A 27,636-nucleotide genomic window follows, 5' to 3' on the forward strand; every position below is an offset into this window, starting at 1 on the left:
AAAAAAAAGATGTTTACAAATCCGATAAGAAATACATAGAATCATACAATAGAATAACCATACAAAATTGTTCTCAAATATTATAAAAGTTAAGGCTGCACCAGAAGTCCATTCGCATTCATGGATTTTCAATGACACAAGCTACTGTATGCCAAGGAATGCATAATAATTATTAATATAAGATACTCAAGCAAGGAAGGATCTTTAACTCTGGATAGGAAGGCCATACAGAACAATGACTGTACGGAGTGCTATTTTGTGGAACCAAACCCATGATAACCACCACACCAGAATTTACATAGATACCTTTGTTGATGTCCCATGTTGATCAATATCTCGTCTACATGCTTTTGGAGTTCGTTCTTGTCCAAATGCTTTAACTTCTTAACCTCACTTTGGACAAAGTACCAGAATTCCTTGGCTCCATTTTCAATAGCTCTTCTTAAAAGTTCATGGTCTTTTCCCAGGCCTGAAACTAAAAACATAATACAGAGATAAAAATAAGGTGCCAGAAATGAGTTCTGTTGCTGATGTTGCAAAGTGTATTAGATTAGCAGATTAGCCCACTACCCTCACACTCCAGAGGACTACATAAGAACACATATCTGAATGGCTAGCATTCCAAATTTGCTTTAGGGAAAAAAGGCGGAGTAGCCTCATACTCAATATTATTAGAATAAGTAATATGATATGAGAAATTGGGGTGATTTTTAGGCAAGGGCCACACTGGGCAGAACTTGGCCTGTGGAGAAAAGGAAGCCAAGAATCTGTGATGGATATGGGCTGTGAAATGCGAACTCTTGAGTTTATTTTGCGGAAATCCACTGCCTCTGCCAGCAACCGGAGTGGAGATATTGCTTCTGGGTGCTGGCAGAGTAGCAGCAGGAGAGCGGAGTCTCAGCCTGGATTTCTCCGTAGGCCGAGATCTGCATTCGTGTGGCCTTAGCCTTAGGACATTTTCATAATCTGGTGTTTTCTGGATAGGTTTCTAGATAATAGATCTCATACCAAGAATCATAAGGGTCTCACAAGACAATGAGCTCAGTTAATCATTTATTTCAATGCCAATTAATGTTTACTGAACTATTGCCATGGAAGGACTTTGTGCTCCAGTGTCTTTTCCTAAATTAAACATTTTCATCTTATAATCAGCAGGAGGGTGGGGGGGAGTTTCCTACAAGTCATAAATTATATATAATGCACCCCCTTATAGCAAAATATAAGGATAATAGAAGTCCCAGAGTCATAAAGTTATAAAGGCATGAGGGCCAAAGGTCATGAAACTCTGAAGTTACTTCTAATATCATTTTAAACTAGCTGGTACATTATTTTTTTTAATGTGACATAAGTGACTCACTATGCAAAGATAATAAAATACTGTTTATAAGGATATATTTTTAAGCTAAAAGCATTCATCTTGTAGGCATTTAGCTAGGCTTGCTATCGAGTAAGATCTCATGACTTGATCTCTCTCTATCTTGTTTGAGATAACCCAGCAAGAGAGTACCTACCAGCATTGCTGGACTGCTGCTTGTACATCTCTATTTGTTCTTTGGCCTTTAACAGCTGCTCTTCCAATGCTCGTATCCTTCCTGCCGCAGCACCTTGTTCAATTGGACCTTCTGGTATCCTGAAATAAAACATATGGAAATAATAAGAGGAAGGAATTGATTCTTTTCCAAACAATGTCACCGATCCAGGGATGTGATCCATTACCTGCTGGCAGGACACCACTGTGCCACCATATAATCTGCATGTGTTTTAGCAGCAGGGATAAGCCAGTAGTTAGCATAATTGCAATCAGTTATTCTTAAGGCACACAACTATTTGAAGCTCTGCCCTGTTTATAATTCGACAGATATAAATGCTGGGCGAATCTCAATGAATATTTGAAACCAAGCAAACACCAGAATCTCCTGGACATGAAGTGAGGTTAGTCTTAAAAACATGACTTCTCTATCCTTCTAAGGGATCGGTTGGCAGACTTCATGCTGTCTTGGAAGACAATTTTTTTTGGTTAGGCCCCCTCAGCTCTTAACACGATTACTAATGTATCAGCCACCATTCCAAGAATATCAAGGACAATAAATTAACTTTCATCCCAAATCTTACCCTAACTGACCCTTAACTGGGTTATCTACAAGGACAGAAATTCCAAAAATAACCCTCACCTGCCACTACTCCAGGGGGCAGCTCCACAATTTGGGAACCACTCTTCCAAGGCTTAGAACCATGGCACACACAGGGTTTTGCTCACTTATTTTTGATCACTTGTGGTGGTGATCAAAATGGCACAACCCATTCCTTTAATACAAGTGCTGTAGGTCTCCTGAGCAAAAATAATGAGGTGCAATTATTTTACCTTCGCAAGTTGCAGCTGTCAAAATATCATATGTGCCATAGCACTTATTGGCTACTTGCTGCTTCTTTTACCTAGCTAGGCAGTCTCACATTGAACTGTCGAACAGGCCGAAATGTGGGATAATCTGAAAATATATTCAATGTGATAAAAAGGAACGAGGGAAGCCTCCTAAAATGCTGCATGTCCCCTTACCCCAAAACATTCACCGTGGGGCTTGCTCCCTAGATGAAGGCCACTTAAGAGTAAGATTTATCAGTCTACTAGATACAACTGGAAGCCCAGTCTAAAGGTCAGTTAGTGTGGGATTTGGGGGTGAAAGTTGTTAGAACAGCGCAAGTGATCAGTATTGTTTTAATTACTGTATGTTTGTTATAAGGACAACCCAGACCAAATGATGAACCTACGTCTAGCCAGCTTAGCAATAATTGTTGGAATTGACCCTCACTGCTGTTTGACAGAATATTATAGTGCCATCAATTGTACACTAAATACTAAGGCAATGGCTCCCTTTATCCGTTAAATGAATCTGTTGTTGTAGTCCTCTCAGGGATATAAACACTCTTCATTGGTAGCATCATTATAGCCCTCCAACAGGGAAATATCTAAGAGTTCACCTTCAAATATTTCCATTAGCAATTTTTAAACATAATACTTATTATTTAGATTCTCACGGTCCTAGTTAGGTAGTTCTTTAATCATACTCCTTTTCCAATCTGAAAAGCAGTAAGGCAAAGATACTGAAAGAAGACTAATATCACCAGCCTGTGCCAGCTGTTTTTCTCTCAAACTCATTAACAAAGGTCAGAAGAAAAAACAACACAGCACAATAGCTCAAGAGCATCCAATGTTCCCGACGATCCCTGCATTTGCAAGATTTGCTTGTGAGATGGTGCACAGATGGGTCCACACTTCATACATGAATAAAAGGCAAACTGGCTGTGGTTTTTGGAGCAGCTCATAAAGTAATTCAGTGAAAGGAACAGAATCAGCAGACATTGAAAAGAAATGATCAATAGGCAAAGACCGAGGATAGCATGACGCCTTCAATGGATCAATTTGATGTGGATGGACCAGCTAAAAGCCTAGCCAAATCAACATGTGGCATCCCTGGGCAGAGAGGCAACAACAGGCATGGGGAAGCTATTGTCAATGTGGGCCCTTAAAGTCATTTTTTAAATTGTTATATTCAGTTCTGTGGAGAAGCTAATTTTTCACTCCAGATTTCTTACTAGACCTATCCAGGGACATTTATTATTCTGTAGCAAAGACGGGACATTGAGAAAATGCATTAATTTGATGCAGCAGGAATAGTGCTTGAGTCTGTCAATGCAGAAGCAGCAACATTGGTTTAAAAATGTTGGCTCCAGCTTACTGAATTTTTCCTAGATAGTTTTTAGTAGCGATAGGTCAACCTTCATAAGCATGTTTGGATCTTGGGTGATTGGGCTTTGGCTCCATGATCTATTCGTCTGCTTGGACATGGTTCCGAGGGAAGATCAAGTCTTTGTTTGTTTGTTCCCGTTGCCTCATCAAGCCCTGATGTGGTCAGTGACCATTTCCTGAATTTCTGTAAGATGAAATGTCACTAATGGCTTTCTGAGGGACACTCCTATTGATTTTGGAGGTTGGCAAACCTTAGAAAAAACAAGTACTCTAATGTAAGATGCCATGGCAGTATTTTTTGACTTAAGAAGTCTCCTTATGGAAAAAGATGGTCAAGTCAACAGTGTACATATAGCCAATTCCTTTGAAAGCAAAACATCACATTTGTCATGTCACCCACCTCCTCAAGAACAAATATGCACCTTGCTATATCTGTTTATTTCTTATTAATGACACTGGGCATTAAGCTGAGCTGGTACAATTCCAGTTCAATGGAGCTGCTCGGTAAGCAACAGGGGACAACGAATGTCTACTTATATAGGGCCCCCCAGGATAAAGTATTTGATGTTGAGGAGCAATTTTCCTTAACAAGTAATTAACAATATGTAACCCTAATCATTAAGTGGGCAACAATCTATCACAACTTGTTATAAATGTATTTCCTATGCAGAGTGCCCTTGTCCATCATACTGTAAATACACGAGTGCTTGCAGGTCAGAGTAGGGTCTATATATTGATATTTTTATTATAACTAAAGGAAAGTCAATCAATGTCAGTCAGCAAATGCTCCTTCCTATGCATAAAATTCCCATCTATAGCAGTAGATTTTTTCATTCATACCAGATCAATCTCATGGGATAGCAGCCAAACACTGTAGGCTTAATCAAAGATTCAATTGAATCTATTCCTCTATCAACTGACAGCACAAGGTCGCTTGCAATCATTTAAATACATTCATATTCAGTTTCACTGCACAATACATGTGCCCATTTTTGTTAGTGAGTTAAACTAACATTTTCTTTAATACGGTATGTGCACAATACTGACACCCAGCCTTATATATTTTAGGCACCCCTGGCTGTGCCTAAACATTCAGGTTGGTTAATAAATAGCTGTTAAATAAAAAATGCATTCAGCACGTTCTGTCTATTAATTAAAGGGAAGCTAAGTTCTGAAACAAAGTTTGCTGCTTATGTTGGTATAGCTCCGAACATAGAACTTTGTAACATGCATCACTCATTTCATTTTTTTTACTTATGGCTTATTCTTTCTGCTGCATCGTCAAGAACAAGGTATCAATTCTCTTGCTAGCAGTAGGCCTGTCGGCCATACTGTTTTCTAAGTGGAGGTATCGCCAATGGAAAATAAACTGTAGTGACTGCACTATGCTCAACAGACACAACTACTCATTTCCCATTGGATCCCACATCTGCTAGTTGATGAAGAATGAATGAGCCGTCGAACCAATGAATGAGCCAACGAAAAATTCAATCTTTGATACAAATGCGTCCTTTCAATGTATTCTATTATATAATTGCCACACCCAGATTTTTGATGCCCTTTAAAATATATTTATGGCACATTAAAAGGACAGTTTGTTATGAAGAGCCAAATAATTGGGATCTGGTTTAATTTTGGGATGGGGTAGAAGGTACTTAATAAAATTATGCTTTCTAATGACGACCCAGACATTAGCTAAGGAATGGGATGGACTCATTTGAGAATTGATTATATATATTTAAAGCAGAAGGAAAGGCTTAAATTAAGTAAGCTTTATTAGAAAGGTCTATATAGATACACCAGTAAACCCTCAACGTAATGCTGCTCTGAGTCCTATGTGGTTAATCTATTGCGAATAAACTGCTTCGGCAGCTTTCCTTCTCCTTCCAGGGCATTTTGAGCAAATTTCCAGCTCAGGTAAGGAAGACAAATTATTGGAATTGCTCCTTATTTATTTCAGTAGTAATTGCCTAAAACCACAGAACTTATCAACTGTCTGCCACAAATGTGGAAATCAGGTGCTATTAATGTATGGTGGGGCAGGCAGGTTCAGGGGTATGATGCAGCAATTGGCTGTTCTCTGTGTCATAAACTTTAAAAACTTGCCTGGATTTCCTACTGTGAAAATCCAGACAGGCAGTATTCGCCTGGACCTTCAAATTCTGAAAACTGGGCTGTCTGGTGAAAACCAGACAGGTGGCAACTGTAGCCCACCCGCTGAGTTGGAAATGAATTGGGTGATCTGAATTCCCCCATGTGCCCATAAATTAATTCATTTGTTTTGAGGAGGAGATGGGGGAGGTGCTAATATTAAAAATAAAGCAATGCCCCAATATTGCTTTATAGTATTTAAAATGAGCAGAATGCATTTTGCAACACAAGCCCTATATTAAAGGTTTGTGTTGACCAGGGGTGTATATTTCCACTTAAAGATGTTATTTTTTTAAAGCATTCTTTAAACATATTTGGTGCATGTAGAAGTCAAGATAGGGAGTAGCAAACTTCATTTAGGAAGAAACCAACTTCATGCAACCTCTGTACCCACCTTAGCAGACATGATTTATCTGATTATTTGGATCTATAACCTTTGTTGCATTTGTACATTAGATATTTTATTTCTGGTTCTCTAATTATTCTAATATTTATTACACTAATTAGGTCTAAATAAAGTATAACCAAAGGCATTGCCTTGAGTATGCAGTGCAGTTTTGTGCTCCAGTCCATAAGAAGGAAATTAATGATCTGGTGAGAGTGTGGAGTCATGACACTAAATTGGTAAACAGGATGGAAGAATTTAACTATAACGAAAGAAAAGGAGAAGGAAACCCTGTGGAATAAAAACCCACACCCCACGTAGACCCCCCTCCTCCCCCAGGCTAACTGCCCCCCCCCCCGGGGAAATGCCCCATACTTTATACTTACCCCTCGTTGCAGATTATGGCAGTGGACTTCACGGCATCCATCTTCCAGGTCCTCGGTAAGTAAGTATTGGGCGTTTCCCCAGGGTAAGTTAGGCTGGGGGGAGGAGGGAGGGGGGTCTAGGTGGGGGGGTACAGGGTTTCCTTCTCTTAAGGTTGGGGTTGTTTTCTTTGGAAAGGAGAACAAAAGGTTGCAGCGCACTCCTAAGGTCAAAGGATCGCTCAGTTCAATGTGAAGTTAAAACATCGTCTTTATTCATTACATTCAATTAAAAGGACAAAGCAGCCCAAGGTCTGACGCGTTTAGCAACAACGTACTACCTCAGAGACCTGTCTCCTTAGCGACAGACTCAGGGCGGCAGCACCCGGGTCACACCACGAAGCGGGTAAGCTTTTCCATAAACGGCTATTAATGGGAGATTGGAGTTTGAGTTAACATTTCTCATGGATGGATTTGCTTAGCGCACCCAAACCACTTTGTTTAAACGGTGAGCGAATATTGAATCTAGAAAGCTCCCTAACGTTTTGGGTGGTGGAAATTAAGTTTTTACTAGGAACCCCTGAAAAAGGGTGCTGGACTTTGTTGTATATAATTGTTTTCATGATTACTTTTTACAAGTACATTAGAGGACATTATATTGGTGGATTTTTTCCCCATAGAAAACGTTCACCCCAAATCACACTCGACTTGACCCATCTGGCTTACCGACCAAACCTTTGCACCAGACACAAATGTGCCATGTGGATTGAAAATGCTCAACAGAACTACAGGGCTTTTCCCTGATCAACAGAATTACAGGTCCATAAAGCTTTGGGGATGAACTATCAAAGGTACAAAGATAGACCTACATGGGGAACAATCTAAATAAAATGAAACCATGGAGAAATAAAAATAAGGTAGAAATAAATATAGATTCTAGGACTGCACACTGACAAGCGAAATTAAGCCGACGGGCCCAAGATATAGATTGAGTACAGTATTAAATATTGGCTGTGGCAGAGCCGAGGCCGTTTCATGCCTCTTATCTATGGATAAAGCTATAACTGATGCTAATAAAGTCCTATTCTAGCTTGCAGAAACAAATTAATGCAAAAGTCTTGGAATAAAAGTAACCTCTAGATTAGTATTGCTGCGATCAATTTTAATTGTGCTCCATAGCTAGGAGGGGGAAAAAAAATCAAAACTCATTATGGACTCTTAGACTACAAATTGGGTAACATAGCAACATATTCATCCTGCGGAGAGAAAGGGCAGAGGTTCAGCTTGCTTTAACACAACGCAGAGCGCTCAGAATGAATGGCACACAAATGGACCAAGCAAGATGGATAGGGGTATCTGGTATTTAAAGGGAGAAAAGCCATTAATAATACAAGGTTATTTAAGGAGTCAAAAAAATATAAATAAGCAGAGGTGCAAGCATTGGCTATTTGGCTATACACTGCAATCAGCAGAGTGAGACAGAAAGAAATAAGTCCAGGCCTGGAGATAATGTATATTGCCTTGTAAAGCATTGCACAGAACACTCTAATCACTGAAGCTTTCTGAGCCTTGGGCAAGATGGTACGGCCAACATTTCCTAATGTACATGCACGATTGCCTTGCACTCTTGGAAATGGAACAAGGTAATTATAAATTTAATGGAACAAAGCCAAGGTCTGAGTCGACGTTGCAGAGATCTCAAATTTCTCATATTCATTTTACCACTCTGTAATTTTATGAACTGCGAATTTCCAATGAGTCTCTTCAAGTAATTTCAAGCTACTTTTATTTTTCCTCTCTACGGTACTATTACAGAAGCTGCAGCAGCCATTGAAGGCTGAGAGTCCAATCTCTAGCTACACCGAGTTCGGTTTAAGTCCTAATTCAACAGTAGGCAGCAGTAAAAGACTCAAATGTTGAGCCCCATACAACTTTTTTGGCTTTTATCACAGTTTGTGTATAGAAAAATGTATGTTGTCAGCAGGGGGCGCTTTTGGCTTCTGATGAAGTGACCTTGTAGTCACGAAACGCGTAGAGCCATGCACTCCCCTGCCTTGCACTTCTGGATTTTGTGATTTTAATAAGGTTCATAAATAAAGGAAAATATTTTATACAGTTCTCTCTACATGTTGACTCTATCCAAAGAAGTTTACCGACGTGTGCGCCTTCATTATAGAGTCTGATTTATCCACGTGACCGGAGTGGAATGTTGGGAGCCTGGATAGAGCGCTCACCTAGCCCCATTACGGATCTTGTTCGTGTACAATTCTAAGCTGTGTGTATAGAAAAAAACTCTCTAACAGTAGCTTGAACTTGATCAAAACTAAGATATAATTAATCCTTATTGGAAGCAAAACCAATATTTACTTGATTTTCTTGAAGTGAGCACCACGGAACGATCCTCTTATGGCTTTTTCTTTCTTCTCGTGGCAGCCCATGTGCAGTAGAGCTGAAGCCGAACTTTGACTAAAAAGTCGGCTATTTCATTCTACTGCGCATGCGTCTGCCCTGGGAAATTTCAAGAATGATAGAAGCTTGCTGGATTAACCCCAGCCGCTGCAGTTTTCTGCTGATAAGAACACTGACCCAGGGTTTTAGGTAAGTCAATACAATCACTTGAGGGTGCCTAACATTTGGCACCCCCAAATGAAAGAAGACTTTCCTTCTCCTTTAAGTCTACTAGAGAATCAAGTATACATTGGTTTTGCTTCTAATAAGGACTAATTATATCTTAGTTTGGATCAAGTACAAGCTACTGTTTTATAATTAGAGAGAATTTTTTTTTTTAAATTTGGATTAATTTATTATAATGGATTCTATGGGAGATAGCCTTTCTGAATAACACGTTTCCGGACAATGGATCCCATACCTGTACCTGTTAATCCAGAATAACATCTCACCCGAATGCCCTAGACATGCATAGAAAGCCAAGCATTCCTTATCGGCAAACATGTTCACCAGTTAAGCAAAGTCCAGCACTGACTGTAGTCTAGGTGGGACAAAAGAAAGATGTATTGCCAAATATCCCTAATTTTTACTTACTGCATGAGGTATTTAAAACTGACCAACTAAGTAATAAGGATGCTTATAGCATAATTACTGTGCCCTGACTTGATGCTCATTAAACTATGTTTTGTGATACACTAGTTCAGTGGTCCCCAACCAGTAGCTCATGTGCAAAATGTTGCTCACCAGCCCCTTATATGTTGCTCTCAGTGGCCTCAAAGCAGATTCTTATTTTTAAATTCCAGGCTTGGAGGCAAGTTTGGTTGCATAAAAAACAGGTGTACTGCCAAACTGAACCTCCTATATGCTGGTAATTCAAATAGGGGCTGCCAAATAGCCAATCACAGCTCTTATTTGGCACCCCCAGGTAGAGTTCTGCTCAGGTCCATTTTTTGGAACCCGTACACGCAACCAGCAATCTGCATCCCGGACCTGCATTCTTACCCGATTGGACCCGCTACCCGACCTTCAAGTACCTTATCCGCAACCTGGACCCGCGAACCGCTGACCGTCAAGAATCAGGAAGTGCTGTCATTGTAAACCGGAAGTGGCATCATCGGAAGTAGGGGTGGTCAGAAAAAAAGGAGTAAAACAGGAAGTGCTGTCATTGTAAACTGGAAATGACATCATCGGAAGTAGGCGCTATCAGAAAAAAGGAGTAAAAATCGCTATTGAGAAGACCGGCAAACTCGCAGAACCACTAACACGCGTCTATACCTGCACCCCGAACAATCCGCAGGGTACCCCAGGTTTTTGCGGGTAATCCGCAGGAACCTGACCCTCTGCAGGACTCTACCCCCACGAACATTTTTCATGCTTGTGTTGCTCCACAACTCTTTTTACATCTGAATGTTGCTCAGGTAAAAAAGGTTGGAGACTCCTGCACTAGTTCAACAGAAATGGACCCATGACAATGTCTCCAAATGATTGGCAGCTATGATTGAAATGGGATATATTTTGGCAAAATGAAGCAGTAACACAGTCTACCTATTGAGAAGAGCAGCTCTGGGACAATGTGTATCCTTCTTAGCAGAGACCATTCGGATTTGCCCGTGTTACAAAAATGACATTATACAGTTTAGTGCTTCTAAAAACCAATTCAATGCTCTAAAGCTGATAATTCTTGTGACAAAACAGCGCTTTTAACTCGGTATGACTAAAGAGGATTTTGCAGAAAAACTCGTTCAGTCTTTTATTAACTCAGGAGAACGTGGCAATGTTAATTCTGTGTTCTTCTTCAGTGTAAGAATAAATCCAATTTCTTGCTCCTGTATAATCCTTTTATATTCTGCGCTCATTTAAAAATTACATGAAGGACATTGGCAGTCAATTAGAGAATACTTTGTCTAAAGGTCAAGGAAGAAAAACGATGGTAGGTACTCAAGCGAAAAGATTTCCCCCAACAACCTTTCTCAACAATGATGCCGTGGAGACAATGATAATAACGAGAAGAAAAAATAAAAACATTTGGTAGAAAAGCAAAAACCCATTAAAACAAAGTCTCAAACATGGTGTCTGTAAGTCACAATACAGGTATAGGATCTGCTATCCGGAAACTCGTTATCCTGAAAGGTCCAAATTACAAAAAGGCCACCTCCCACCTTACGTTAATTTTAACTTCCCGCCGTATGCGAATTAGGCAACGTTAGCGCAACTTTGCTTCGCTAGGTGCAGTAACGCTAGTGTAACTTCGCCAGTGTTTGGCACCCTGGACGCAACTTCTGATTTTAGTGAATAAGCGATGTCCTGGCGAATCTACGCCTGGCGAAGTGTTGCGCTGGGAGCGAAGCCGTCGCTGGCGAATTTTCGGAAGTTAGTGAATTTGCCCCATAGACTCCATTATAAAAAATGAATCCAAATTTTAAAAAAGTATTTCCTTTTTCTCTCTACTAATAAAACAGTATGGTGTACTTGATCTAAACTAAGATATAATTAATCCTTATTGGAAGCAAAACCAGCCAATTGGGGTTATTTAATGTTTTAATTATCCGTTATGCGGAATACCCCAAGGTCCCGAGCATTCTGGATAACAGGTCCCATACCTGTACCAAAACGTAAAACTATTACAGGAGAGCTTATTAGAGGGAAACCGTAGGCATAACGCAAAAACATTTTGTTACATTCATACCTCACTAATTACTGGAAAAGGGTTGTCAAATTAAAAGTGGTTAAAGATGGTCATTCAAGGTGTTCTGAATAGTAATGGAAAAATAAATTTGCCTGGCGCGTCCGGAAACTTGCTTGCGTCAAAATCGCAGAGCGTCAAATCTATTCAAAAGCACATTGACTTTAACGCTGGCATCAAAATTGACGCAAGCGACTTTTCAGACGCACGTTCAAAATTGAAGCAGCATCAATTTTTGAATTTTCGAATATTTTCAAATATTTTCAAATATTTTTCACTGTTTTGGGGGAAATTCGCAAATTTTCCAGCAAAGCGTGAGAAACTCACCCATCACTAGTGGAGAAAATATACGGTATATCCTTTTGACCAAGTTGGCCTATATTGGGCCACAATAATGTCTTTCCCTAAACTCTAGTCATGGGTTTATGGGTGCATATGGTTTCTTAGGAGGCCTTCCATGAAGTCAAATTGTTGGCCAGGGATAAGTTAAGAAATAGGATCAGCCCAAATTGGCCCAACACTTGAGTAACCACACCGGGCAATGATCCACTTCCTCTAGCCAGATGACCAGATCTACCCATGACTGGGTTGATTTAAAGGAGAACTAAAGATGAAGCCTGGTGAGGAGGTACCAATATGTTGGGCACCATACCCTTCAACTGAGGCAACTCACCAACTACCTGGCTACATTCTTCTAGAGCATTGCCATGTTTAATCCCTTCCCAAAATGGAAGTTAGAGATAAGATCATGGGGGTAACGTACAAAGTGCTGCAAGACAGGGAAAAGGTCTGCTTTGGCCATTGAAGCGTTGATAATTTGTGTTGCCCTCAGTGTCTACACAGGGCTGATTCTATAACTGCTTGGCCCGGGGGTTTATATTTAAGCCTCTGAGCTACAACAGGAGTATGTTCACTAAACCAAATACAACTCATTTCAAATTATCACCTACATTTAAAGGATGCTGAATAAGTATGAGATGTCATGCAGCATACTCTATAGATCTATATTTACAGCAGGGAAAATAAGTATTCATGGCAGCGCTTTTCTTAGCAAATATATTTCTAATAGACTATTGACATGTTACCCAAGTAATCCACACATCCAAAGAAATCAAAACGATTAAGTTCATAAATTATGGGGCAGATTTATTAAGGGTCGAATTGAAAATTGAGAATTTTTTAATTTTTTTATGGTCAAAAAACTCAAATTCCAAACTTGATCGACTTTTAATTTGAATTTCGAGATTTATCATACTCTGGCCCTTTAAGATCTCAAATTTGACTATTCGCCGCCTGAAACCTGCCGAGTTCAAGTATTAGTCAACGGGAGAGCTCAAGGGACCGTTTTGGACATGTTAGAAGCCTTCCTGACATTCGAGTTTTTTTTTGAGGAAAATACTCAAATCGAGTTTAGTCTAATTTGATTCGAGTTTTCGAGATGGTAAAATTCGTCCGGTTTGATTTTTTTTATATAAATAACCCCCAAATTCAATTCTGAGTATATTCGAATTTAAAGGAGTTTAAAAAAAAACTCACATGAATACAAAATTCGACCCTTGATAGATGTGCCTCTATGTGTAGCCAAGTGGAATGACACAGGGAATAAGTATTGAACACACTTACTGAAATGTATTTAATACTTAGTAGTAGAAAAGCCTTAGTTGATCATTTAGTTATAGACTACATTCACAGCTCCCCAACTGGGCCCAAACAGAACCCAATCAGATTCCAATCAGGAGATGCTGTGGGTTCAATCCATGAGCCAAAGAATGGCCCAATAAGCAAGAAAATCTGCCAACGATTGGAAGCTTTACAGCCCCCAGCTAAAAGTGAGCCCCTCTAAGGACAAAGACACACAGAGCTACTAGTCATGGCTACAAAATGTACAATAGAGATAACTGGATTTAGAAGACACTACGGGGGTTATTTATCAAAATTTATCTCAATATTTTCTGCTACAAACGCCGATCAAATCCGATCTGTTTTTACATTTTCCCGAACATTAGCTTTGCAGGAAAAATCTGATTTTCACAAATTTTTCTGACTTTTTCATCCGATTTTCACAATTTTTTTGTAATTTTTACCTGAAAACTTTGGGTTATTGCCCCAAACCCAGCACACATCAAAAAATCATTGGAACTTCTCCTATTGACTTATATGCCACCTCTACAGGTCTGAGATGCCGGATTTTCAGAGAAAGACTTTTCCATCCTCTGGGTTTAATTAATTCCGAAAAATTTACGATTTTTTTTTAAAAGTCTGATTTTATAATGAAATGAATTTTTCGTGATTTTTGCATTCGGAGTTTAGTAAATAACCCCCTACGTGTGTCTTAGCAGATGCGATTCTCAGTATTGTCTATGCTGGAGTATTTTGAAAAAATTGCTGCTACAAGTAGCAGGCTATTAGGGCACAAATAATGATGTTCTAAATAGCCATTAATTCTCCTTTGCTAGCAGGCATATTCTATGGGGATTAGCCAATAATGACACAGAACAGGGGGCAGATAGGGATGCTCACACAGGTCTATCCATGAAGTAAACCTTAGCTTTCTGAGAAAACTCCTGAAAAATTAAAGTATTGCAGCAAGGCTGAACTGTTTGTTGATGAATGGGGTCAACTCAAAGGCTGGCAAACTGTTGCAAGAAGCATTTGGCTAAAAGAAACCGTAACAAGAACTTGAGAATACGTGTTATGGGAGAATACATGTATAGTGTCATTTAAAAAGAGATCTATCAGGTCTTATGCTAACCATAGGGAACCAGTATTTTTATTAATTTAATCTTCGGCCACATTAATATTTTAGTACTATTGCTCATTATCTACTTGCTGGGCCTCTTGTGAATCATTCGACAGAAAGAGAATGTTAAATTGCCGCTCTCCGGTCTTCCCAATTATTCCATTCTTTCACAGAGGGCCGCCATTTGCAAAAGAAGTGGTGTCATTTTCTCGACGCATTCTCCCTACTTGTGTAATATGCAAAATAACAGTGAGACAAAGAGCTTTGAAAATCCCTTTGGTTGGGTATTCTAGTCTGCAACCAGCTTGGTATAGAATAATAGAGCATTAAAGGAGAACTAAAGCTCGATAAAGAATTAAGACATGTTACACCATATGTCTTAGGCTTCTGTACCAGCCAAGGCCACTAAAGCCACTTCAGCAGTGAAGCTCTTTATCGTTACAGTTTTAGGGTTATTGAACCTCCCGGCTGGTACATTAAATTCAGTATATACAATAAAGCATTTATAACCACATTTTTTAAGCTTTAGTTCTCCTTGAAAAACATACTGTAATACAAATTTATTTTATATACAGGGTTCTGATACTAGCAGTCATGTCATGAGTTTCTATTTCAGTTGTGTATTTCTTTTTCTTTTAAAAGCTCAATAGCTTGTAGTTTCTGCCTTAGCTAAACTTTTATTCTTCCATTCTTGCAGCGAATTCAGCAATGCAGTAAAATGTAAATGAGCCAATAACGTGTAACCTTGTGAGATACTTGCTCTAATTCTGAGTGTAAGTCTTTTCCAGAAAGCATAACAGTACTGCTGCTCGTTTGCCACAAAGGGAGATGAAACAGTCACTTCCTCGTTCAAGTACAAAAAGGGACTATACATTTTTTGGATTGAAAGTAAACAGAAATGCTCTACTTTAAATAATATCGTTCCAAGTGCAATAGACTTCAGTGTAGAATTTGCAGGCAGCAACCTTTTATTTGTATTTCTTGGCACAGACCTGTTATCCACAATGCTCGGGACCTTGCGCTCTCTGGATAATGGTTCTTTCCGTAATTTGGATCTTCATACCTTAAGTCTACTAGAAAATACTGTAAACATTAAATAAACCAAGTAGGCTGAAGTTGCTTCCAATAAGGATTAAATATATATTTGTTTGGATCAAGTACAAGCTACTGTTTTATTATTACACAGAAAAAAGGAAACTGCTATCCGAAAACCCTTTATCCAGAATTATGAAATAATCCAAATTTTTAAAATGATTTCCTTTTTTTCTGTAATAATAAAACAGTAGCTTGTACTTGATCCCATCCAAGATGCAATTAATCCTTATTGGAGGCAACCCCAGCCTATTGGGTTTATTTTATGTTTATATGATTTTTTTAGTAGACTTAAGATATGAAGATCCAAGTTACGAAGAGATCCGTTATCAGGAAACCCCCAGGTATCGAGCATTCTGAATAACAGGCCTCATATCTGTATTTGGATTATTTGGACAAAATGGAGTCTAAGGGCAGAGACACGCTCAGATTTGAGGAGATTAGTTGCCCCGCGACAAATCTCCTCTTCTTTGGGGCGACTAATCTCCCTGAACTGCCTCCAACCGGGTGTAAATTACCGGGGGGATGGCAATCAGTGCGCTTCCGAAGACGCCAAAAGTTGCCTCATGAGGAAACTTCGGGCGACTTCGGGAAATGAAGTGCCCTGAGTGCCATCCCGCAAGCGATTTAGATTCAGGGGAGGCAGTTCGGGGAGATTAGTCACCCAAAGAAGAGGAGATTTGTCGTCGGGTGACTAAATCTCCACTAATTTTCTCGTCTGTCTCTGCCCTAAGGGAGACAGCCTTTTAGTTATTCAAAGCTTTCTGGATTACAAATCACATACCTGAATATGCCCCACAAAATCCACCACTTTCCAATACCTACATGTAGGCTCCCGAAAAGCATTCTGGATCTTTATATAACAATAAAAGTTAAGACAATACCAGAGTGGCCGGCAGATAAAGGTAAGAGGGTGTGTTAGTATTTTGCAAAGGAGTGTGGTTTTGTTGGACTGTGCCGTTGGTGCTCATGTGGGTTAGAGAATAATGGAGAATAATGCTCGCTTCTAGAATTTGTAAATAAAGCTTTATCTATGGAATGTAAATGAAAGGAATGTTATACTGATAAAAATGGACTGATCTTGCTGAGGAAACATTTACTTCTCTTTGTAAATCCAAGTATAGAGTTTCACTGGAACCCACAGTGGAAGCAAAGAGTGTAGAACAATTCTTTGTTTTTGCTGAATAAGTGAGACTTTGACTGCTGAATTGGCTACACTTGACATTCAATTATCCCATGTACGGACCAAAAATGAAGCTCACGATATCCAATTGGGTTCTTATCTTGCTATGGCCATCTATTTATAGTCCACAAAAGACCCAATATTTCCTTGGGGGCAAATGACTGCATGAGCATAATCAGGCCCTTCGATCAATTTGGATAAAGGTTCAACAGTCACACAACACATATATTTTGCTGTGTATAAACAGCTTTTGGGCTACTCCTTGTAACACAAAGTCATCATTTAAACAAGGGAGATTGGTGCAGACAGAGAAGTGAGTTTAATCTTGGGGAACATTCTACAGAAACCCAAGTCACTGGAAACTGGGGGGTATGACACCCAGTGCCCATAATTCTACACAACATGGTGTGTTACTATCATTTCATAGAGAGATAGATTTTTCATAGATAGATTTTGAAGGGTGCCTTCGGGAACTTTCCTGCACACTTTCTATCAGGCTTTGCCGGAAAGATGTACGACTCTATCGATCTCTATGTTGAATTGCTATTTTACTTGCGCAGAGTTGGTTTAGACATGCATTAACATTTGCTGCCGTTTTTTTAGCCATTTTGCACTATATCTTTAACATCAGAAAAAGATTGTCTGCCAAACCCTGCAAGTTAGTGCTGGAATATAAAAGAAGAATGTTGTATTGATTTGCCATCCAGAAGGAGCCATGGTAACAAGACACATCTCAACTTTCTCTGGATGAAAGGGCTGTTCCTGTGTTCCTCTATTTGTTGAATCTTGGCAGCTTTATCGACCAGATAAAATGACGTACACAGATCCTCTGAAGGGATAACATCGAACAGCAGAATTGTCATCTATTGCAATAGGTGTTTTAAGGTGAGGAATGCGTGATGCCTATAGTTATATGTAAACACAAAGAAACAACAAAAGTTCCAAGACCAGAGGAACACAATATAGTTATAATTTTTCCCTATTATTTTACAGCTCATTTAGGACAAGGAAAAAAAATAAGAAGCTCAGCTCATAAGAGGCTGCCCAAATTTACCTGCTAGGGTTTCAGCAAGAAACTGAACCTTCCAACTTTGGAAAAAGTTGGGGAACCCCATTTAAAATGAGTTTAATACTGGGAGTCATGACCAAGATAAAATATATATAATATAAATATTAATATTAAATATATATATATACTGGGGAGTGAAGGACATCTGTAAATTGAATGTAATAACCATGTTCTGTTTAAGTCATCTCTTCCGGAGTTGCTTTAAACCTCTAGGGAAATTTCTCATTCTAGGCTTTAGCTGCATTTCAGCATTCTAGGAATACTCATGCTGTGTGACTGTAATAATGTTATAGTTGAATGATGTCAAGACTTATATCTCTGGAAAAGATTAGGGGGCCTTTTTTTCCCTTTCCATGGAGAGCCACAAATCCATCAGTCTCCATATATCAGCTTTTGATTGAAATATGCATAAATGCAAGTATGCAGTTATCAACCATGCAATAGACGATATCAATAGTAACATAGTAAGTCCATCAAGTTCAACCTTTTAACTCTTTTTTTAACCTGCCTAACTGCCAGTTGATCCAAAAGAAGGCAAAAAAATTGAAGCCTCTCCAATTTGCCTCAGAGGGGAAAAAAATCCTTCCCGACTCCAAAATGGCAGACTAGTCCCTGGTTTCACTTGTACTATGAGCTATCTTCCATAACCCTGTATTTCCTCACTTGCTAAACGCCATCCGACCCCTTCTTAAAGCTATCTAATGTATCAGCCTGTACCACTGATTCAGGGAGAGAATTCCATATTCACAGCTCTCACTGTAATAAAACAGATTTTTTTATATTTAATTCTGAAATCTGATGGGGCTAGAAATATTGTCAGTTTCCCAGCTGCCCCCAGTCATGTGACTTGTGCTCTGATAAACTTCAATCACACTTTACCGCAAATTGGAGTGATATCACCCCCCCCCCCAGCAGCCTAACAACAGAACAATGGGAAGGTAACCAGATAACAGCTCCCTAACACAAGATAACAGCTGCATGGTAGATCTAAGAACAACACTCAATAGTAAAATCCAGGTCCCATTCAGTTACATTGAGTAGGAGAAACAACAGCCTGCCAGAAAGCAGTTCCATCCTAAAGTGCTGGCTCTTTCTGAAAGCACATGACCAGGCAAAATGACCTGAGATGCACCTACACACCAATATTACAACTAAAAAATATACACTTGCTGGTTAAGCAATGCCATTTTATATTGTAGAGTGAATTATTTGCAGTGTAAACAGTGTAATTTAGAAATAAAAACAACATCATAAAAGAATCCCTTTAAAGCATAAAAGACTACCCAGATATTAGGGGAGTAGAGACTAAAACAACATCTATGGAATCCCACGGGTGCACTCCTGGTGCTTATTTCTATGTTTACGAAAAACAGAATAACCGTCTCTATTTTTCCAATTGCACAATACCGAAACAATTTCACTTTGCCCTTCAAAAACTTTAGCACAGACTCCTATCTTCTAGTAGTCATCAGCTGATTTGCAATCCCCATCTGTCTCGGGCACTTTATATTCTGCGGCATTATATATTGCTTGTTATCTATGATATGTAAAGTGAGATATTGATTATGTTTATCTCTACTGAACATGTGGAGAGGAGGTTGGAAAAACAAATCATCGCCCAAAGACTGACAATAAATAAAACATTTATCCTGAACAAGTAGCGAAACATACAATCTAACGGTGAGATTGCATATGCTTCATTCTGCAGACAAGGCTAACTGTATAATCAAACCTCGGTTCTCACTCACACACAGGAATACAGATTACTTGAGCCGGTCCGGCTTCTAAACAAAAGCTAATAATTAAGGAGGAAAGGGAACCTGGCACACTACATACCCCAAATCCGGAGAGACACAAGGGGGCAGTTTTTCTTTTAATGGCAGCTCTATATTGTGGAACAACATTATAACAAGTGGCTCTATTTGTAAAGGATGTAACCCAATAAACCAAGAGATAATATTATACTAAAATCACCCTTAAAGGATAAGAAAACCTTTAAAATAAGTGTAAAATGATGAAGGTGCTATTCTAAGCACTTTTGCAATGTACATTCATTATTTATTTATTTTTAATTCCAAGATATTTAAGGATACATGTGGTGTTAATATGAATTAATTGTGTTACAACACTTATTTACTGACCATTCTGACCACCCAAGTAGTCAAAGAAGTTGTCAGGAGAAAGAAAGAGGCTCCTCTGATGTTCTCAGTGTCGGACTGGGACTCCAGGGGCCCACCCAAAAACCTTAGACCAGGGGCCCACCAAAAAACCTTAGACCCACCCTTAGTACTATTATTCTTCCTCTCCTCACTTAGCCTCTATTCTCCTAGTTTCTTTTCTTTACATACTATAATCTATTAGTCCATCTATTTAGCCTCTTTGTTCTTATCGAAATAGGAAATGCCCATGAAATAGGCCAAATGTTTAGCAGCATGAGGGACCACTGATACCTGGGCCCACCGGGAGTTTTCCTGGTATCCCGGTGGGCAAGTCCGACCGTGGATGTTCTTCTGCTTTGGAAACAAAATTAGAAACCTTCCTCAATACTTTCCTAAGCAGAAGAACATCAGAGCAGACTTGTTTCTTTCTCCTGACAACTTCCTTGACTACTTGGCGGTCAGAATGGTCAGAGAACGGCCAGCAGGTGGTGCTTTTGTAACAAAATTCATTCACATTAACAGTACATGTATGTTTTAATATCTTGGAATGAAAAAATAAATAAATAATGAATGTACATTGCAAAAGTGCTTAAGGGATACTGTCATGGGAAAATTTTTTCAAAATGAATCAGTTAATAGTGCTGCTCCAGCAGAATTCTGCACTGAAATCCATTTCTCAAAAGAGCAAACAGATTTTTTTATATTCAATTTTAAAATCAGACATGGGGCTAGACATTTTGTCAATTACCCAGCTGCCCCTGGTCATGTGACTTGTGCCTGCACTTTAGGAGAGAAATGCTTTCTGGCAGGCTGCTGTTTTTCCTTCTCAATGTAACTGAATGTGTCTCAGTGGGACATGGGTTTTTACTATTGAGTGTTGTTCTTAGATCCACCAGGCAGCTGTTATCTTGTGTTAGGGAGCTGTTATCTGGTTATCTTCCCATTGTTCTTTTGTTTGGCTGCTGGGGGGGGGGAAGGGAGGGGGGTGATATCACTCCAACTTGCAGTACAGCAGTAAAGAGTGATTGAAGTTTATCAGAGCACAAGTCACATGACTTGGGGCAGCTGGGAAATTGACAAAATGTCTAGCCCCATGTCAGATTTCAAAATTGAATATTTTTTCCCATGACAGTATCCCTTTAGAATAGCACTCTCATCACTTTTGCATTCACTTATTTTAATGGTTTACTTATCAAGTTAAAATTAAGTAAGCTTTATCAGAAAGGCCTATATAAATACACCAGTAAACCCTCAAAGTAATGCTGTTCTGAGTCCTCTGTCAAAAGAAACAACATATTTCTTTCCTTCTATTGTGTACACATGGACTTCTGTATCAGACTTCCTGTTTTCAGCTTAAACCTCCAGGGCTTGGGCTTGAGCATGCTCAGTTTGCTCCTCTCTCGCTCAATCCTCCATAAAAATGGTGTTCTAGCTTGCACTGTAGTGGCTAATCTATTGGCAATAAGCTGCCCTGGTAGCTTTTCTTCTCCTTTAAAGACTTCCCTTCCCCTTGAAAGACTAATTTACAGGTATATGAAATACTTCAGCATATGAGGTATACAAAGTACACTCAAACCAGCTGCTACCATTCAGATTAAGCAATTAACCACCCCATCATGACTACAGTCACTAATAACTATGATCTAAATATTTTAGCTAATATACCTCTGTCAGAGGGATCTATGGGTGGATTGCAGTACATTAGGATAATCAATCCAAAGGTATTGAGAATTGTTCAACTTTTTGTATTGGTTGCTATGGGTTACTAGACCAGGAGCAGCTGTATACTTAGCAGTAAGTACCAAAGATGGAAGACTCAGCAGCACAATGTATAGTTAATCATTTGAGAATCTATAGACAATCCATTAGTAAAGACTTGGACAATAAAACCTAGGCCAAAATGGAGTACTTTTTTTTACCTTGAGTGTGAGCACAAGTTAACAACGTATGGTTATATTCTAGGCTTCTAACAAAGCAGAACAACCAGGTACAATAATAAAAGCACCACAAACACAACAAACTATATAGTACCGTTGTAATTTCAACAGTGTTACCGGGACAACATTAAAAATTTACAACTTTAGTCGAGGTGTCATGCTAGTTGGCCTCAGATAGTTCCTTTAAAGGAAAACTATACCCCCCGAACAATGTAGGTCTCTATAAAGATATTGCATAAAACAGTTCATTTGTAAAACTCTGCTTCGTGTAAATAATCCATTGTCATAATAATATACTTTCTAAGTAGTACGTGCCATTGGGTAATCCTAAATAGAAAATTGCCATTTTAAAACACAAGGGCCGCCCCCTGGAATCGTATGATTCACTGGGCACACAAACAAACCAAACATGTAAGGTCACATGAGCCAATTAACAGACAGAGTTGTGTCTTTTGCTTCCACACTTCTTCCTGTTACAGTTAGAGCTGCAGTATTTCTGGTCAGGTGATCTTTGAGGCAACACACAGACCATCACGAAATGGTGGTTCAAGGCAAGAGATGTAAAAGGGGGACATTTACTTAAATATATATACCAGTTTGGAAAGATTCTTTAATATGCCATTTAATTTGATATAAACTGTCTGTTGCTTAAATATTAATTTTGGGGCTAAAGTTTTCCTGTAACAAGCATCTATAGGTTGACCACAGCAGAGGTCCTACAACCCAATAGAAGAACACCAAACAGAGTGGCACCAATGCGTAATGGTTAACTAGATCAAGAGATCAAGAGAAACATCTGGTGTGGTCTAAAAAAGAGGAGAGTAAATGCTGTTTAAGTCCTATTGCTATAAGGGAATGATTTGGGTCCCAGACCACTTGTTACATGCAGAATGTTAAATACACATATAACTTTCCAGCTGGGTCCTTTTTTTCTATACAACATTTACCTTAGGGATTCAGCCATTCGTCTCAAGTCCTCATTCTGCTGTTTGAGTCGTTCAAGTTTTGCCAGTATCTTGGAGAGTTCTCTGCTGGAGTGATCTGGGTTTTCATTATCTCGCACCAAGTGCCCACCAATGTAAAACAGTAGGGTCCCCCATGCGAAAAGGATAAGCATTATCCAACGCCAGGAGCCCGTCCATGGCCGCATCTTCAGCTCCAATCCACAGTGCGCCGTTTCATGAAAGAAACATGTTGCTGGATTTGGTAGCAGTCTCTGCCACGGCGGGATTATACCTCCTTCTGTCACCACCTTCCAAGGGAGAGATCCATCTGCTAAGTAACTGGGTTCTTCTGTTAACCTAAAGGCAAGACAACAACAAAAGCATCAGTAAGACTTTTCTACTTTCACATAGGAGACCTCAAGATGATTTCTAACTCTGTTCAATTAAATATGTGGTCGCCCACACTACAAAAAAATTATTTCCTTTTCTTCCTGCCAAGGTGGGTTGTCGTTTCACACCTTCAGGGACATTCAAACATAGGGAAATTAAATACTGTTTATATATATATATATATATATATATATATAAACACACACACATACATACAGGTGTAGGATCCGTTATCCAGAAACCCATTATCCAGAAAGCTCAAAATTAAGGAAAGGCCGTCTCCCATAGACTCCATTTTATCCATATAATCCAAATTTTTAAAAATTAATTCCTTTTTCTCTGTAATAATATAACAGTACCTTGTACTTGATCCAAACTAAGATATAATTAATCCTTATTGGAGGCAAAACCAGCCTAGTACGTTTATATAATGTTTAAATTATTATTTATTAGACTTAATGGAATAGTGTCATTGGAATTAATAGTTAATAGTGCTGCTCCAGCAGAATTCTGCACTGAAATCCATTTCCCAAAAGAGCAAACAGATTTTTTCATATTTAATTTTGAAATCTGACATAGGGCTAGACATATTGTCAGTTTCCCAGCTGTCCCCAGTCATATGACTTGTGCTCTGATAAACTTCAGTAACTCTTTACTGCTATACTGCAAGTTGGAGTGATATCACCCTCTCCCTTTCCCCCCAGCAGCCTAACAACAGAACTGTAAGGACCATCTGGGATTTGAATACTTGGGACTGGGGTTGCTGGACTTTCAGTGCACGGCCGGTGCATTTACCTCGTGAGCCACTGGGAGCTCTTGTGTTTTGTGTTTCTGTTTATCTGCCTGTTCACAGTATGTTTTCCACCCACCTTGTTTACCCTCATGTGTCTCCTATTCCCTAATCAATTGCCCTTTATAAACCACGCCCTGAGCCTTGCTCAGGGCTGAGTCATTGAATGTGTTTGGTTTTGTATCTGAACGTAATTTGTTTGTTCCTGAATCTGTTCCTGGATATTCCAAGTTCCTGAATCTTGTTCCTGTTTTTTTGTTCCAGCTTTTCATTGCCTGCCTGGTAAAGACTTTATTTTTGACCTGTTCCTGTTTTGCTTCAGTTCCATTAAATCCTGTATATTTCACCATGCCTGCTTCAAGTATTTGTGGCTTCCACCACACGCACTACCAAGTGTGAATTTAACTCCTGTTGCAGCGGTTTCCCGATGTGAACGTTACAAGAACAATGGGAAGGTAACCAGATAGCAGCTCCCTAACACAAGATAACAGCTGCCTGGTAGATCTAAGAACAGCACTCAATAGTAAAATCCAGGTCCCACTGCAACACATTCAGTTACATTGAGTAGGAGAAACAACAGCCTGCCAGAAAGCAGTTCCATCCTAAAGTGCTGGCTCTTTCTGAAAGCACATGACCAGGCAAAATGACCTGAGATGCACCTACACACCAATATTACAACTAAATACACTTGCTGGTTCAGGAATGAAATTTTATATTGTAGAGTGAATTATTTGCAGTGTAAACAGTGTAATTTAGAAATAAAAACGACATCATAAAAATCATGACAGAATCCCTTTAAGGTAAGAAGATCCAAATTACGGAAAGATCTGTTATCCGGAAAGCCCCAGCTAAACATATGTACCTTTATAAAAATAAAAAAATTAACTTTTACACACTTTTTATATACAGGTATGGGACCGTACGGTCAAAGGGGTTGTTCACCTTCCAAACACTTTTTTCCGTTCAGTTGTTTTCAGATTATTCCCCAGAAATAAAGATTTTTTTCAATTACTATCCATTATTTATTTTTTTTTACAGTTTTTTCCAAAATTGAGCTGCTTTAGAAGGTGAAAAATTGCACTCTACGCTTTAATATTACAAAAACGGTGACACAAAAAATAGAAAGTAATTGGAAAAAGTCGTTATTTCTGGTGATGTATCTGAAAACAACTATTTGTTTGAAGGTGAACAACCCCTTTAATAACAACCAGCGCCCATGTTTATGAAGCAGTATCTCAAGACCTACCCTATGCCATTGCCCCAAGGGGCTTCATTATTTTATCATTATACAGAAACCAATAGCAACCAATCAGCAATCAGCCTCCTGCACAGGAAACAAATCTGTTGCCATGGGTTACAACACAGGGGCACATTCGCCCACTGTTAGTAAATTAGCCTCTAATTTAGCAAAAGAATAAAAAACCTAATTAGAGAAAAATACAGAAAAATGTGAATCCATACATTACGATTTTGACATAGTGTATTAAACATAGAAACTATCGCATTGTATACATTAAAACCGCTCCGGGACATAAATGCATTTACTGTAGATAATTGTTTATGTATTTTTAGCACAATAGGGGAAAAAAAAAAAACAAAGCTTGAAAATAATTATCTGGAGAGTCAGAAGCCAGAGCAATTTTCTCCTATTGATTATGTGCTGGGTGATTGTTACAGGCGTGCCAGTGTAATTGGCATAATTACAGGTAAGTTGTTTAGATTTAGAGATTACAGGGACACCGGTCCCTAAGGGATCCATGCGGTTTCACGAGAAGGCAAGTTCTGTAGTGCAATTATGACTAATACTGAACAGACTGGGGGGTACAGAAAATAGTCAGCATTGGGAAATATTATTCCATGGTAACAGTACAGCCCTTTATACAGTAAACATCTCATTGCCCTGTCTGCCTCTATGTTATTAGAGTAGTTTTAGACAGTAGCGTAACTGGAGTGAGCCGGCCCCCCTGCAAAACAATCTTCAGAGGGGCCCAGCGCACTCCGATCCCCATCCTCCCGCCCACTTCCTGACCCAGGAGGCAGGAAGTGGGTGTGAGGAATGGGATCGGAGTGCGCTGGGCCCCTCTGAAGATTGTTTTGGCAGGAAGTGGGCGGGAGGATGGGGATCGGAGTGCTCTGGGCCCCTCTGAAGATTGTTTTGGCAGGAAGTGGGCGGGAGGATGGGGATCGGAGTGCTCTGGGCCCCTCTGAAGATTGTTTTGGCAGGAAGTGGGCCAGAGGATTGGGATCGGAGTGCACTGGGCCCCTCTGAATATTGTTTTGGCAGGATTGGGATCGGAGTGCACTGGGCCCCTCTAAAGATTGTTTTGCAGGGGGCCCGGCATACTCTAGTTACACCCCGCTGAGACCCTGCCCACTCTGACTCCACCCACTCCCTCCCCCGCCCACTTCTCCGCTCCATGCTGACTTGCCTCCAATACTCCTACCACAGGTAAGAGGGCTGCTGGGGAAGGGGGTTCTTGTTAGCTATAGAGGAAGCAGACCCCACAGTCCAGGCCCCCCTGTCCCCCATGTCACTGGGGGGTCTACTTCCTCTATAGTTCCGCCACTGGTTTTAGATGAAAAATATAAAAAAAATCTACTTTGTGTTGCATGCCTTATCACTTTCATTCTAGCACAGCAATAGGGCCCCACTGTGACCTGAGATCCTGTCTGAAACTCACTGTTTGCTTTACTGCAGGATTTGGAGCTCTTTGCAAGGAGCATTTTGACATACGAGCTTTGCAGGCATAGGAACCAATACAAAATATGTAAGATTATAAGGAAGGGATGCAGTTAGTAACAGTACATTACAAGAAGTGCATGGGAAATTAAAGTAGAAGGGCAAAAGTGACGCTTATGTATCAATACTGGGCAAATGTGCACCTGGGCAGCGCACAGCAACCAACATGATTTGGGATCACTGCCCTAAAGACTAGGGGGGTTATGTAAAAATAGGCACTTAGTTTGCCCAGGAGCAGTAACCCATAGCAACCAATCAGAAGGCAGCATTTACTGGTCACCTGTTTAAAAGCGAACATCCTATTAATTTTTAAGGGTTACTGCTCCTGGGCAAACTTAGTGCCTTTTATTACATAACCCCCTAGGTAGTGTATTAGATGCAAATGTGTGCCATTGCTATACTGCTGCTTTGCAAAGCCCTAGGGGCAGATTTATCAAAGGTTGAATTTCCAATTGATTCGACTTTTTTTTTTACTCTAATAAATTCAGATGTACTCGAATGGGTTATTTATGAAAAAAATTTGAACGGCTAAAATTCAATCAAATGGGAATGACCCGAAAAATCTATTGATATCGAATACAAACGAAACTCAAATCGAATTTTGCCCCGAAAAAAATCCTCGAATGTCAGGAAGGCTATTAACATCTTCAAATGGGTCAACGGACCTTGTAAATACATTTTTGCAGGTTTCAAGTGGCGAATATGCGAATTAGAACTGTTGCCATGGTCGAGATGTAGGGATGCACCGAATCCAGGATTCGGTTCGAGATTTGGCCTTTTTCAGCAGGATTCAGATTTGGCCCGGCCGAACTGAATCC

At 39.6% G+C, this 27,636-nt stretch overlaps 1 protein-coding gene across 2 annotated transcripts in view; it reads right to left on the reverse strand.

Moving 5' to 3' along the window:
• The window catches only part of fut8.S (fucosyltransferase 8 (alpha (1,6) fucosyltransferase) S homeolog), a 130,618-nt gene that overhangs the window by 45,837 nt on the left and 57,145 nt on the right, over positions 1-27,636 (reverse strand). For both annotated transcript variants that reach the window (XM_041574349.1, NM_001096957.1), the window contains 3 exon segments: positions 22,902-23,255; positions 1,512-1,630; positions 307-475 (listed from right to left, as the gene is read on the reverse strand). In XM_041574349.1, coding sequence (XP_041430283.1) covers positions 307-475; positions 1,512-1,630; positions 22,902-23,104 — 491 coding nt within the window. In that variant the 5' untranslated portion in view covers positions 23,105-23,255.

Source organism: Xenopus laevis, chromosome 8S (genome assembly GCF_017654675.1).
Source record: "Xenopus laevis strain J_2021 chromosome 8S, Xenopus_laevis_v10.1, whole genome shotgun sequence".
In the NCBI taxonomy this organism is placed as follows: domain Eukaryota; kingdom Metazoa; phylum Chordata; class Amphibia; order Anura; family Pipidae; genus Xenopus; species Xenopus laevis.